Raw genomic sequence first — 14,708 nt, 5'->3', positions numbered from 1 at the left:
ATTCTAGGCCAGGCACGGTGGCTCACACCTGTAATCCTAGCTCTGAGAGACCCAGGTGGAGGGACTGGAGCTCAAGAGCCTCATCTCTACTAAAAATAGAAAAACTAGCCGGGGGTTGTGGTGGGCACCTGTAATCCCAGGTACTCAAGAGGCTGAGGCAGGAGACTCATTTGAGTCCAAAAGTGTGAGGTTGCTGTGAACAGTGATGCCATAGTACTTTAAAGGATGACAGAATGAGATTGTCTCCCTCCACCCAAGTAAATAAATAAATAAATAAATAAAACATTACAGCGTCAGATTCTTGTGCATGGTGGAAAGCCTGAAAGGAAATGCCTTGCTGGCCGGCCTGTTATTGAATAGATTTGGTTATAAAGGCTGCGCCAGTGTGAGACTGCAAATGTATTTAAAAGAGGCAAACATACAGTGCAGGTTGGTTTCAAAAGTCGCATGATGGGGGCAGTCAGTTGAGGAAACTGGAACAGCAAAAGCATCGTGGGAAAAAGAGATGTGTAGGTCAAAGGGTTTGTGAAGTCTGGAGGTGGGGCAGTGACACAGCTGGCAGGCAGCTTCCACACCCACTTGTCAGTTGAGCTGCTCCTCAGAGGACCAAGTGAGGAGCTTACTCTCTGCAATCCCCAGGGAATGCCCTAAGGCACCAGGCCTGATTTTTTTTTTTTCCTTTTGAGGGTGATCAAAGAGACAGAAGTTTTCCTTCACTGCCAGACAGATTAAGCCTTGTGAATCCATACCCAGTAATCCTAACAACCTTTGCTTACTGTTCCTAAACTTGCAGGAGTTTACCAGGTATGCCTCATGGCAGAGCGGTAATAATACAGCAGAGCCTTTAAGAATGAGGCTGTGTCGTGCCAGCCAGCAGGGAACACATCAAGCCCTCACGTGTCCCAGAGAGAGGCTTAACCAGTGGGGTATATATAGATACAGAGGAGGACTTGTACTGTAGCAACTGGGTCGCTGTGGTGTAATTCAGCCCTAGCCCCAGCCCCAGGGCTTGATGATGTAAGTCCCTGTCAGAATCCTAAAGCCCGAGGACCCGAGGTTGAGGAGTGGGAGTGCCAGTGTCAGTGCAGGAGCTGGAGCCTCAGCTCCAGTCGAGACAGCAGGTGCCTCTGCCTTTTGATTCTACCCAGACCCTCAACGAATTCCACGATGCCATCCACATTGGTGAGAGCCGTCTTCTTTACTCAGTCTACTGATTTAAATGCTAATCTCTTCTACAAACACACACACACATCCCTAGAAATAATGTTTCACCATCTATATATTATCTCCATTTTGGCTGACACAGAAAAGTAATCATCATAGCAGGTTATAAGCACCTATGGGTGGTGGCCATGGCAAGGATGTTTGTTTTTCCCCACAAGAAAACTTTTTTTTTTTTTTTGGCAGTTTTTGGCCCGGGCTGGGTTTGAACCTGCCACCTCCAGTATATGGGGCTGGCACTCTACTCCTTGAGCCACAGGTGCCGCCTTAGTTACTATGTTTGTGTCAATTCTCCTTTGCTCATAAATCTTGCAGGGTAAACGCAGAGTGGCACAATTGGATGTCACGCACACATTTGGTTTCTGTCACAGCTAGAAATAAAAATCCCAATTTTGTATAAAGGACCACAAACAAGCCTGCCCTACCTTTTCCCACAGAGAGAACTATTCTTTCTTTTACTAAATAACAAATAAACCTGACTTCTGCTTTAGAAGGAGGCACTATTCGTATCTGGAAGTACATTTCATACACCAACATAATTGAATCAGTAACACAGAATAAAAATTGGTCAACGCCTCTGTTCCTACAGTGTACAAGGGATTGATGTGGACGTGTCACCCAATGCCACAGAAGAGTAGGGTAGCTGTTTTTAATATCACACAAAGTAGATTTTCATATCAAAGCTATAGAAGATTAACAAGGTTATAGTATAATTAATACGTTAAATCACCTGGAAACCCTGATAAGTAATTTTAAACATGGATGTATACGTATAATAAAATTGTCTCAAGATAGTATATAAAGCAGTTTCTGTAGGGAGAAATTACAGATCTTACCAACACATTGTGAGACTTCAGTGGTCATCCCTTAGTAATTGATGGAGCTAAAGAAAAAAAACTAGCTTCCTTGTCTGCCGTCCCTGGCTCATAGCATGTCAGATGGAATCGGCACAATGATGAAAAGGGAAGGATGAGCCTTCTTATATATCCCGGGGTTGTGTCCGCCTGTGTCTAAGGATACGGGGTGTTCAGTGAGGAATGTTCTGGGGGGTTCTGTACTGCAGAGGTAGCCAGCAGGATCGTGAGGCTGGTTCTGTAGAGCAACTGAGAATACAGATTGAGCACACCCAGCACAACAAATCTAGGTTCCTGTTGTTGGAGAAACTACTTACAAATACTGAAAAGGGAAAGCTGGAAGGAATCCCAAGGCATTGAATTGGTGTTGGGAAGATCAGTGTCACGTTCAGGCTTTTGAGTCCCACTGAGCCACATAAGAATGGCCCTTGAACTGGGACACTCCAGCAGTAAGGAGCCCACAGAGCCCCACAGCCTTGCCGGGCTCAGCATCTTTCTTATGTGAGAATATACCTGGTTCCAGACTCAGTGAGTCTTCCTTTGTTCTGCTTAAGCACATCCACCGCTTTTAGGGTTTCAGATTCCGTAGAGGAGGGTTTGGGGTCCTTCAGTGCCTTATGAGAGAAGTGCGAGCCACCTGCCCTGTGTCAGCAGCTGGGAGGGTCCTGAGCCATTGCTGGGGGACAGGAGTGGGGAGAGAGGATTGACATTCACAACCGAAGCTAATGGTGCTTTGTACGTGCTCTGTGTAAGGCAACCGTGTTTGGTCCAGTGTTACACTGTTTTCCTTGGAGACTCTGATCGGAAGAAGCAACGGGCGGAGGTGTGTAGACTCGTCCCCTGGCCTGGCGACCCAGAATGCCTGGTCATTGGCTTGACAGTTTGAATTGGAAGGATCTGGACGAACTCACCTTGAGTATTTTTAATATTTTTTATTTTATACACACACACGCACACACGGTACATATGGAAATTGTTCCAGATGTACGTTCGTGTACATGTGCACCCTAGAAGGATGGTTTGTTTATTTACAATATTTAAAGATTATTTACTTTGGAAGAGTTATTAATTTCATGTTCATCATTTTTCTGTTTTGCATCCTCCTTTCTTATAGAAAATTACTTTTAATGACACACCTAGTGTGTAGCCAACAGGGTAACACATCCTTCCTCTTCTTCCTTACACTCCCCTGTAGCCAACTTTGCCAGGATTACCCTTCCCAAGTGTGTGTTAGCGGCCTGGCCGTGGTTAGATGCACGTGTCTTCTTGGAGTCAGTCAAGGACATTTCATGGCTCTGGAGACAATGGCTTCTCAGGTTAATCCCTCAGATGTACTCAAGAGGACTCTTTACACAGGGGAAAAACTAAATTGTATGTGTTTGTGTTTCTGTGTCAAAGCTAATTTCACAGTCCTTCTGCCCACTTTTGTCTTTTAGCCCATCCCAAAGTCTATCTTTGCCTTGAGTGTATTAAACTGGGGGGTGCGGAGGGCACTGTCCCATTTATTGGGTTAATTAACCATTAAACGTCTTAGCTGTAAGATACTGCGTATCTTAAAATAAGCTCTTGGTAATTCTTCACAAGGGATTTCCGCATGCTTTACTTTTCCTAAAAGAGTTAATACAAAAATTTAAGAAGTGAGCCGTAGACGTTGGAAGGTTGTCCCAGAGGCTGTCCCCGTTAGCGTCCTAGCCTTGGGACATCTGTGGACGTCACCCACTCCTTTGAGGTGTTCATATGGCTTTTCTTCTTGTTAGCTAAATTTAACCTTCTGTCCTGAATCTTTCAGCTCTCTGTAGTTTCTTTCAGAATGCATCTTGTGTTGCTTATTTACTTCCTTTTTTTTTTTTTTTAAAAAAAAATTCCTTTCCATTTTTATCTGTAAATTTTTTTTTTATGCCATCCTCCTTTTTGGAGTACTTGGCATCATAACTTTTTATTCTCATCCCCCCTCTGTTTAAACATTTTAACTGTTCTTGTACCTTTCGAGGTAAAAAATGAAAATAAAAATTAACGGTAAGTTGAAATGATTTTGTTTAATCTTAGGTATTTATTATATCAATCATTAAACGATGTATTTTCATAGGTTTTGTTTTCATTGAAGCTATTTGAATTGAAAGCAGAATTCATCTAGAATACTTTAAATGAGAATTTGAGTTTCAATGACAAAATTAAAAAAACAATCGTGAAATGTTTGTGAATTGTGAGTTGTTATAAAATAAACATACTGTCCTTTTGATCATTGATATTTTGCAATTTTTTGGCCACATTTTGAAAGCTAGGGTGCATATTTACAATAATGGCTTCACCAAGAGGAGTATTTAAGTGCAAACACTGTATTAAATCTCAAAATAAAAAAAAATTGACCACAGATAATCTTACAACTCACCTCAATAATTCAATAGTAAGAAAAATAATAAAGTTCTTTATATGCTTATTCTTTCAATTTTATCTGAGGTAACGGACTATAGAAGCTGGGGTTTGAGGAGGACTTTGGATTAAACTGAGTTTAAAGCAGGGTGTAACATGACAAGCCATGTGCGTCTGTGAACACGTGCAGGTAGATAATCTTCACGGGACACCATCCAAAAACCCGCACCACATCGGTTCTGAGTCCATGATCGATGGTGTTACATTATTTTCTCTTGGGTGTTTTTTTTTCTTTTTTTTTTTTTTTCAGTTTTTGGCTAGGGCCGGGTTTGAACCCACCACCTCCAGCATATGGGGCCAGCACCCTACTCCTTTGAGCCACAGGCACCGCCACTCTTGTGGGCGTTTTCTAATACTGCACTACAAGATATTGTAAGCTCTATGCCAGTGAGAGTTTCTGCTAAGTATTTTGAGATGTGTTTAATTTTGGAAGAAACAGTTGGAATATGATAAATATTTGTCACAATAATTCCTGTTTGGAAAATTGGAGATATACTGGCCCAGAGGACATACTTTATCTGCGAGGAGATGGTGAGTAATTTAAGAGTTGGGTATAATTTGTTACTTCATTTTTTCTTACCTGTTCTCCTTGGTCAGGAAATCTAGATACCAACTAGAGAAATATTTTAACTTGCTCATGACTCCATGACAAGATTTATAAATTTAGTGACCTGTCTTATAATGATCTTACTTCCCTTACCTCCTGTCAGCTTGGTTAGCTTAAATTCCACCACGAGTCCTTTATAATACCCAATTTCTAGATGTTGCCTTGAATACATAATGTTTGGAGAGATTAACTTGCATATCAGGGAGCCTTAGAGATGGCTTCAGTTCAGAATTTTAATATTCTCAGGGCTCAGCGGCTGTTTCTCACTTTCAGTGTGCTACACAGCATCTGTTCTCATGTCTCTAGCGCCTCTGCGAGGGCTCCATTCCCTGGGACAGAGTGAGAGGGCGGGAAAATCACTGACCTGCCTCATATCACACATTCTCCCTATGGTGAAGGAGGTATGATACAACACTTTGTGATGGATAAACAGGTTTCCCCCAATCATAGTTTTGGTCAGAAAAGGAAAACTCCCCCAGACAATCAGGGTGTCATATTCCTTGATGGAAGGCAGAGTGTCACACGGAGAAGACGCTGGCCCAGGGCCCACCAAGGAGCAGATGCCTTTCCATGCTGCTGCTCTGTGTCCATAGGCCACACTTAAGGTGTTTCCATGGACACGGTATGTCCAGATCGAATGGATGAATGAACTGAAGGCTGAATGAAGTCTTAGTTTCTTCACGTGGATTTGTTTGCATGGGAAATACCAACAGGAGGCTCAGAACTGGAAACAAGTAGGTCTGCTTGGAAATGGGTCAGCTACCCTGGAGTGTAAGGGATTCTTTGGGTGAGAATTCAGGTCCTGTCTTTGATACCGATTACCTCTAGGGCATTAAAGAGGCATAGTAAATTAGCCAATCCAAGATAGATTAAAACAGAATAAGTGATTTTGAATAAAAATTGCTACAATAAGAAAAAGAAAATTATTGCTATTTCTACTGATTGTCACAGACTTGAACCATGTTGGAAGAACTGGAAAGTAGTGTTTGAATCCCACGTCAGCTGTGTATTTCTGATCAGTTGCATAAACTCTAAACTTCAATTATAAAATTTGTTGTAAAAAAATGTAACTCTTGGCTCCACACCCATAGCTCAGTGAGTAGGGCACCAACCACATGCACCGGAGGTAGCAGGTTCAAGCCCAGCCCAGGCCTTCTAAACAATGACAACTACAACCAAAAAATGGCTAGTGTTGTGGTCCCAGCTACTTGGGAGGCTGAGGCAGGAGAATCACTTGGGCCCAGGAATTGGAGGCTGCTGTGAGCTGTGATACCACAGTGCTCTACTGAGGGTGACATAGTGAGACTCTGTCTCAGAAAAAAAAATTAAATAAATATAAAATATTTATATATATTATTTATTATTATTATTATTATTATTATTTTTTTTTTGGCTGGGCTGGGCTTGAACCCACCACCTCTGGCATATGGGGTCCACACTCTACTCTGACCCATAGGTGCCGCCCCAAAATATTTATATATTTTATATATATTTATAGACAAAAGAATAATGCTTCCAAATGCTGAACACAGAGTTTGACACACAGTGGCACCTTCATGAAAGTGCACTATGGCTAGTGTGTGTTTTGTTGTTTTAGTTGATTTGCATTTTCTGGTTTCTCTGGATAATTAATGTGCTTGTAGTTTGTAATTTGCTAATAGAAATATTCTTGGGGTTTTTTTTTTTTTTTTTTGGCTGTTTTTGGCTGGGGCTGGGTTTGAATCTGCCACCTCTAGCATATGGGGCTAGTGTCCTACTCCTTTGAGCCACAGGCGCTGCCCAGAAATATTCTTGTTTTATATGGATTAGTCAATGTCCAAGAAAAAAATTCCTAAGGAAAATGCAGAAGGGCTCTTGAGAGATCAGATAATGGCAGCATTGTCTCTAAGTAGACAAGTGTTTAATCAGCACTTCCCAGTGTAGGGACTTTTGGTATTTGGGGCCAGGTAATTCTTTGTTGTGGCAGGGGCAGCTGTCCTGTGCATTGCAAGATGTTTAGGGGCATTTTTGGCTTCTAACTAGTAGCTGCTAGCAACATGCACTCCACCAGAAATAGAGTAGCAACTGAAATGTCTGTAGATGTCCAGGCCCTGGGTTGGGGTGGGGAATCCCTAGCCAAGGACTTATGGCCTGAGGCGTTTGTCATGGCTGTGCTGATGGCATCATCTTGAAAGCTGGTAACAGGTTACCAGTTTACTGCCCAGAGGGCTGGGGTCCTTTCTGAGTGCTGGACATCTATCCTGGAATAACATCATATTTTCTTCTTTGATCTTGTTATTAAAGAAACGACTATAAATCACCTCTCCATGACTAGTGTCAAAATCATTCCGCAGCCTTGCTTTACACAGTAAAGTGTAACTTAAGTGTTGTTGATGCTCAGGATTCTTAGATAATCAGGAGTGCAGTAATCATGTCTTTCTCTACATGATTTGCATTTTTGGTAAGTATAGACTAATAAGCATGCCCTTTATGTGGTATTTTAGTTCACGTGTACCTTTATAAATATTTCAGCTTTGTGATAATTAAGTAAATTGAACATTATTAATTACAAATGCAATCAGTGTGTGCAGTTAAAAAAATATTTAAAACAAGCATTTTTAATGTCCTAATATTCTGTGAGTAAAATTTTCCATGACTTTTTTTTCCAAAATAAATACTTAAGTAAATAAAACTAAATAGTTTTCTGATTACAGGAAGATAGATTGATGTGATTATCTACATGAAGTATATTTGCTACACTTCTGATTTTGTTGCTATTTATAGAAATGCTTAGAGAAAAAAAGATGTTCAGTAGAATCATTCTGAAATAAAATATTTTATTTATAAAGTAATATTTTTATGAAGACATAATTTAATCATATCATGCAAATCTTAGGGACTACTTTGAGGTTCTTATATTGTAATGACACCAGAAAGAGTTAGTAAAAGAAATGCTTTATGATTAACAGTTAATGAAATTTTTATAAAGATTATGTACTTTTTGCAAATTATTTTTTAGTGCCTAAAAACATAAAAAGATAATCATCAAGTTTTGAGCAGAAATACGCGATTCTCACTTTTAATAAACTAACAGCTCTTATATTTTTGTTTAATCACATTTTTACCCAGACATGCATATTCTTTATATTAAAAAACACTGCTAAAGTAAACCACATTTATCATGTAAAGGAATAGGACATAACATATCTATGAAGGAAGCTCACATATTTGCAAATGGTACAATCCAACATTAGCTATGATTAACACTGACTTATGGCTTTGCTCATATACCACTTAAAATTGTTCTTGAACTTTACTTAAATTATGAGTCAGAATTATCATAGGAGTAGGCTCAGGGTTCTGAAATACTGAGTTAACTGTAGTTACAGGAATATTTGAAGTCTCAAAGTTTCATAAAATTCATTCAGTTTTCATTGAAACACTCAATAAATAGTTGCTTTAACTATTTAGTTCTGTTTTTGATTAGATATTGGACTTTTAAATTACATTTAAAATTCATTGTGATTTTACATGACAGAATCATTTGCTTCAATTATTGAAACATTGAATAGTAAAAAATAATGACACTTTTGAAAGAGATTTTCCTCCAAAAGGCACAATATCAATCCGGTACTATCGACATATTCACAGTAATCAATAATTTTTAATCATTTGTTGCAGGGCTAGTTAGGATTTTGCTAGTCCATTAAAGAATTATTTGACAAGGAAAAATAAAATGTTGCAGAAATTTGAGTAATCTGGTTAGTAATTGGGTGCATTCGTACTTTTTATATCAATGAAGCTGATTTAAATTAGTCACTGGTCTATTGGAGCCAGAAAGTCTACCTTATTTAATTTTAAAATAATTTGCTATGAGTAAATTATGAAAGTAACCACTTAAGAAACCACATTACTTTAGAATTAGCAAAATGTATTTCTTTTAGAGTACGAAGATAATTATTGACTCTTAAAAGATGGAGTAGGTTAATAATTTTTAAATCATGTTATAATAAAATATTATCTTAAAAATAAATTAAATTCAGACATAAAATTCTATGAAGATTAATGTTTAAAAAGAAATGAAGCCAAGCCAACCTAAAACCAAACAATAAACAAATAAAAAACTCATGTGCTATAATATTTTTGATTGTTTAATTACATTTAGCTGTTTTCCACATTTGCTGGGAGCCGAGTTCATGACTGCTCTGCCCTGTGAAAAGCTGGGGATTCATCAAACTCTACAGAAAATTGAGGCTGAGAACATTGGAGAAACTAGCCCTAAATGTCACTTTTAGGAGATGCCACACGTAAGGTTCAAACCCTGGCATAACCCTTTTCCTCTGAAGCATTTGTCTTTTTCCGTAACATCTGTAAGAGAATCACAAGTGCCCGTCATCCTCCCTCCATCACTTCTCACCCTGGGGTCATAGAGGTACTGGCGAGAGGTGTGCTTTACTCTTGAGTAAAACAAATGAAATCATCTTTGCGGCTTGTAGAAAGAGTCTTCTGTGACAGTAGTGTGACTACATATTTTTTCACAGGTAGGACCTATGGAGAGCTCAGTTGAAAAATCACTTGCATGAAGGATTAGAGAGAGGCCTAAAAGATCATCATACCAAAAATATCTACGGAATGTATACATAAAGGTGTCTGCTTGCTGTGTGTGTGTGTGTGTGTGTGTTTGGACTACTATGGGAAACCGTATGTAATCACAGAAACGTTTCATAAACTCACTAGTTCAGAAATATGTATTTTACAGTTGTTTGCCTCATATGTTGTAAGATAAGCCACTGGACACCGCGCAGTTCGCTGGCAGAAGACAAACATGTATAGTCTCTACAGCCAAAACTTAGCGTCCAGTAAAACGGGCGCCTTCCTCAAGCAAGTGAAAGCCAAAAATATACAGAGTGGACGTAAAGTGCATGTGCAGGTTACTATGTTAGACTATTTTACATTACACACGAAGTTTATGTCCCCCTGTATTTAAAAGATGCCCTTTCAAACTCTTAAGTCATTTCTCTGTCTTTTTGATTCTAAAATTCTCTCCTCAGTTCATATAACACAGCTAACAAACCAAAAACAACCTTTAAGACTGTTATATTTCTCAGTAACTGCTGACCAAAATGACAACCAGCCCAGCACGTGGATAGGGAGTAAAATGGTACCTTGCTATTGGAACACAGCATGTAGTGAAAAGTTGTTCAAATTATATGCATAACAACCTGTCTTTCTTTCAAATATTTCTTAAATTTCTACTGAAATACCACCTTTGATTTATTTTTTTCTTTCTTGTTATACAGTGCAAACTAGAATATCAGGCATGTGTCTTAGGAAAACAGATTTCAGTCCAGTGTGAAGGACATTGCCCGTGTTCTTCAGATAAGTCGACCAGCGGGAGCAGAAATGTTACCAGAGGTAAGTGATGATAGTTCTTTCATAGTTTTACATTCACCCGTCTCTGTTACAATGGTATGCAATAAATATTGTCATAAATATACTCTAAAAGCTGCTTTTATACATCTACTTGATAGTAAATATATTGTCATTGATTGTTTTTTATTTTAGCTTCACTTATTATTGCAAGTAAAATTTTTCTGTGGATTTCCATTTATTTAGATAGTAACAGGTGGCTACTTCTTTCCTGTATACTAATCATGTATAAGAAATTGAAGCAAAACCTTCTACATATAAATATTACCGTGCCTCAAATGTGTGCTCTATGTGCTTATTGTATACAGAAATGAACTGATCAATAACAGTCGGAAGTGATAAAGTCATTTGACCAATTATTACTAATTACTTCAAATCAAGATGTCTGACCCTATTTATAGTTGGTCTGGTGAAGTCTTTAAATTATTAATTTTATTGGTTTTGATATGTAATAAAATAATGAACTGCAATTATTCTAGTTTGCATTATAGCAGGGGTCCTCAGACTTTTTAAACAGGGGGCCAGTTCACTGTCCCTCAGACCGTTGGAGGGCCAGACTGTGGGCCCCAGGACGAGTCCACTGCTAAGCAGGACAGGCAGCAGCAGCAAAAACACCCAGCGGGCGGGTAAATGTCCTAGGTGGGCTACCTGTGGCCCATGCACGGTAGTTTGAGGATGCCTGCATCATAGTATAAAATTTGACTTTTCTTAAGATTATTTGTGATGGTTTAAATGGCATTATTATTATATTTGAGTTAATGTTTATGCCTTTTCAAAAAGTCCCCGTGGCTGCTGGTCTCACTCTGCTTGATGAAGGAAGCGTGGGGAGCACACGTTTCTTCAGCTAAAGCCTATTTTACAGGGCGCTGCCATCCGCACTTACCGTGGGTCTTATAACTGTTTAACCCTTGTAAGAATTACTGTTGGGCACCTTTACCAAAACTGAGAATTAGTGCCTGTCTTTCATTCCCTGAAACACCTGAAGAATGGATACATGGATAGAAAAAATATGTAACTATTATGAAATGTAATTAATGGAGTCTGAATATTTTCATGAGTCTGCATGCTTCTTATTTCATGTTAAAGGCTCATAATGAATATTTTATTCTAGGTATAACTTCTGAATTTAAGTTATGCCTCTTGTATTGGTCTTCACTTATGAAATAAAATTTAAGATACAAATTAAAAGTAAAACAATACGTTATAACATTGCCTTTAGTAATGCAATTAGTCAGTTTTGTTATTTAAAACTAAATTAATTGATTTGAAAATTAATGATACACTCGTGCTCAAACATTAGGCCATGTGCAGAATGGCACAGCTGGTAGAGGTGCTGAGATTCTGGTCAGTCAATCTCACCTTGGCGGCCTCCCCATCCAGAGCCAGCATTGGAGTTTGTTACGTTTTGTAGTCCCAACCCCCCACCTCCCCAATCCACTCTCATCAACACAACCCAAATATGGACTTTCCGCATCGCCTTGAGTATTTTAATCAGCCCCCAAATAATGGAGAGCTGACTGTGGTTTTCTTTTTGCTAAATTTCTTTGATATTTGTGCCTTCCTCACCCCTCTCCCAAATGAAGACATTTTCACAATTAGTTTGAGGACACAGTTGAATGGGAAGACATATTTTTCTCTGAAAATCACTTCAGGTGTGAAATAAATTTTACTAGCTTCAATATCCATGAGTCATTCTTTCACTGGAAGCTTTTAAGAAAGGGAGAAGTGGCCGTAATAGGTGTGTGTTTCTCATACACCCAGACCGCTAGCATTCGCTGTCAGTGAGATTTCCTGTGCTAGCCCTGATTTTGAATGAAAAGATATGTTTGGTGTCAATTTATTCTCTCCCACAAATGATAGTAGGAACTCAATATGCATTGAATGTGGACAGTGGCACAGCTGGGGAGAGGATCTCTGGTGAATAAGCAACTATATTTTGTGTTACTTTGATTCTCTGTACAGTGTTTAAATTAATATATCAAGAAGGGACCTTTTTTAAAAAAACCATATCATCAGGGGATAAAGACCATTTGTTGTGCATAGAAAGAGAGTCAGGTACATTGTCAGGACAGAGTGAGTACAGGATTTTGCTAGTTGCTGTGGAAAAGTAAGACCATAAATCTTGAATGTCATTTCTACACAGTGCCACAGGCCCAGAGACATGGGGAATGTAAACCTGAGTTCACCGTCATTTCTAGTGTTTCCGCTGGCATTGACATTGGAGGCGTGCCTTAGGGAGACTGCACAGGGCAGGAAATTCTATTTAATATCATCTTTGTTCTAGAAAAAGTGAAGAAACTACTAGTGATGAGATATTTCTTAAATCCTTCTGACTTTCAACATTTGAGGTCAAGTGGGCACCGTAGTATGTTTGCTCTGTTAAGAGCAGAATGAATTATTTAAAGCTACTTGAAATTCAGTAAAACTAATAAAAGTGATTCTGTTCTTAAAGTGTGGAAAAGGTTCTCCTCAATTCTGCTTATTTATCTGTAACAAATGTGTGTAAATTGGTCCAAGTGTATATAGTCAAGACAGATAATTTGCATATTTTAAAACCTCAGATTCTGACTTCAGATAATTAGGTAAGTTTACTCCTCTTCAACTACTAACTTAACTGTGCAGTTTTCTGCTTTTCTAACTCATAAATTCAAGGTTACAAAGGCTGTTTTTTTCACGTCTCTTTAATGGACTTCCTCCTTTACTTCCTTTTTAATTATTGTTCAATCATTAATAAAGAATTATAATTTGGAAGGTAGTTCAGCTTCAGTCAGAGAGTATTAATGTTTCAGCTAATAATTTTAAACGCCCCTGATAAGTTATATGGCCAGGAAAATAAAAGATTCATAGTTGTGAGCCTGGGCTATGAATAGATCATTAGCACAGATTATACATATATATATATATATATTTTAATTTCATATATATATGAAATCAAATGTGTAGGATGGATGTATAGATAGACAGATAGATAGATAATTTATAATGTGCAGCTTAAAGTAGTTTAACATAGTAAATTGCACATGAACTTTATGTCCACCCAGTATATATAAAAACATTCCTAAATATTAGGAAGGACTTGCAAAATTGAAGGTGAGAGCATTAGAAAGGATTGTACAATTGTAGGCAGCATTTATTGTGCAGTTGGTAAGTCCAAACTCAGAGGACTTGTGTCCACTGGACAAATCATCAGTGGTCTGCCCAGCTGTATTAACACACCAGCACATCAACATTAAACGTACAGCACATTGAAAGTGCTCCATTTGGTTATTCATTTTGACTGGTTACATTTAAAAGATCGCTTCATTGACATTTTTATTTTATTTCAAATCTGAGTTTTCCAAAATCCAAAATAGCTTTCTTACTATTTCAAGTTTTATGTGTTTATCATAGGTTTACATGTCTAATCTCCTCAACTTTTTTAATTATAAAAAATGTCATTTTGATTACTTTTTAACCCCTACATGTATTTAAACACACACTCACATATCTTAACTGTGAGAAGTTGGTCTGAGTGTAGGCAGCTGTGGAGAAGGAAGCAGCCTACGTAAGATTTCAGTGCGTAAAGCCAGTGAAAGAGGGCAGAGTGCAAAGGAACAGGGAACCCTGGTGCCCCAGGTGCATTCAAGGAAATGGCAGAGGCCTTTTGTGTTGAGTTGGGCTGGAGGGCACTTTTAAGGAGGGTACATGAAAATCAGCCATTGCCAGAGATGAAAGTTTTGGAATTAATTCTTGAAGAAGCTTAGTTCTTGAATGGAGAGTTTGCCCTTTATAACCTATTTCCCCAAGTTTCACTTGTGTTAATGACTTCCAGAGATAATGAGTTTTTTGTTCTGGGTGAGGGTGGCTATTTCAGTATTTTGTGAATAAGTGAATCAAGTTCCAGCAAGGACAGCAGATGCAAAAATAAGAGAAGAACGTGAATTAGTGTAATTGCTGAAATATAATTGGATATGACAGAAAAAGAAGAGAATGCATGAAAAGCAGTTCTTAATTTAGTAATATCATTTTGATTATTTTTTAACCCCTACCTGCATCTAAACACACACTCACATACCTTGAAGGTGATTTCAGTGGTTTGAGCGGAGCCAGCTGTGGAGAAGGAAGCAGCCTGCCAAAGATTTCTTGAATTATAGAATGTTGATAGAAAAGGGCTGGATTATTCTCCTGGGCTGTGGTTCCTAGTTTCA

At 38.5% G+C, this 14,708-nt stretch overlaps 1 protein-coding gene across 6 annotated transcripts in view; it reads left to right on the top strand.

Moving 5' to 3' along the window:
* SPOCK3 (SPARC/osteonectin, cwcv and kazal like domains proteoglycan 3) overlaps positions 1 to 14,708 on the top strand; it is a 577,544-nt gene that overhangs the window by 447,492 nt on the left and 115,344 nt on the right. For all 6 annotated transcript variants that reach the window (XM_012811836.1, XM_012811838.1, XM_012811837.1 and 3 more), the window contains one exon: positions 10,392 to 10,506. In XM_012811836.1, coding sequence (XP_012667290.1) covers positions 10,392 to 10,506 — 115 coding nt within the window. The remainder of the gene's footprint in view (positions 1 to 10,391; positions 10,507 to 14,708) is intronic.

The sequence above is a fragment of the Otolemur garnettii genome, unplaced genomic scaffold (assembly GCF_000181295.1).
Source record: "Otolemur garnettii isolate 467f Iridium unplaced genomic scaffold, OtoGar3 scaffold00177, whole genome shotgun sequence".
NCBI lineage: Eukaryota > Metazoa > Chordata > Mammalia > Primates > Galagidae > Otolemur > Otolemur garnettii.
This window is presented reverse-complemented; position numbering and strand designations above follow the sequence as displayed.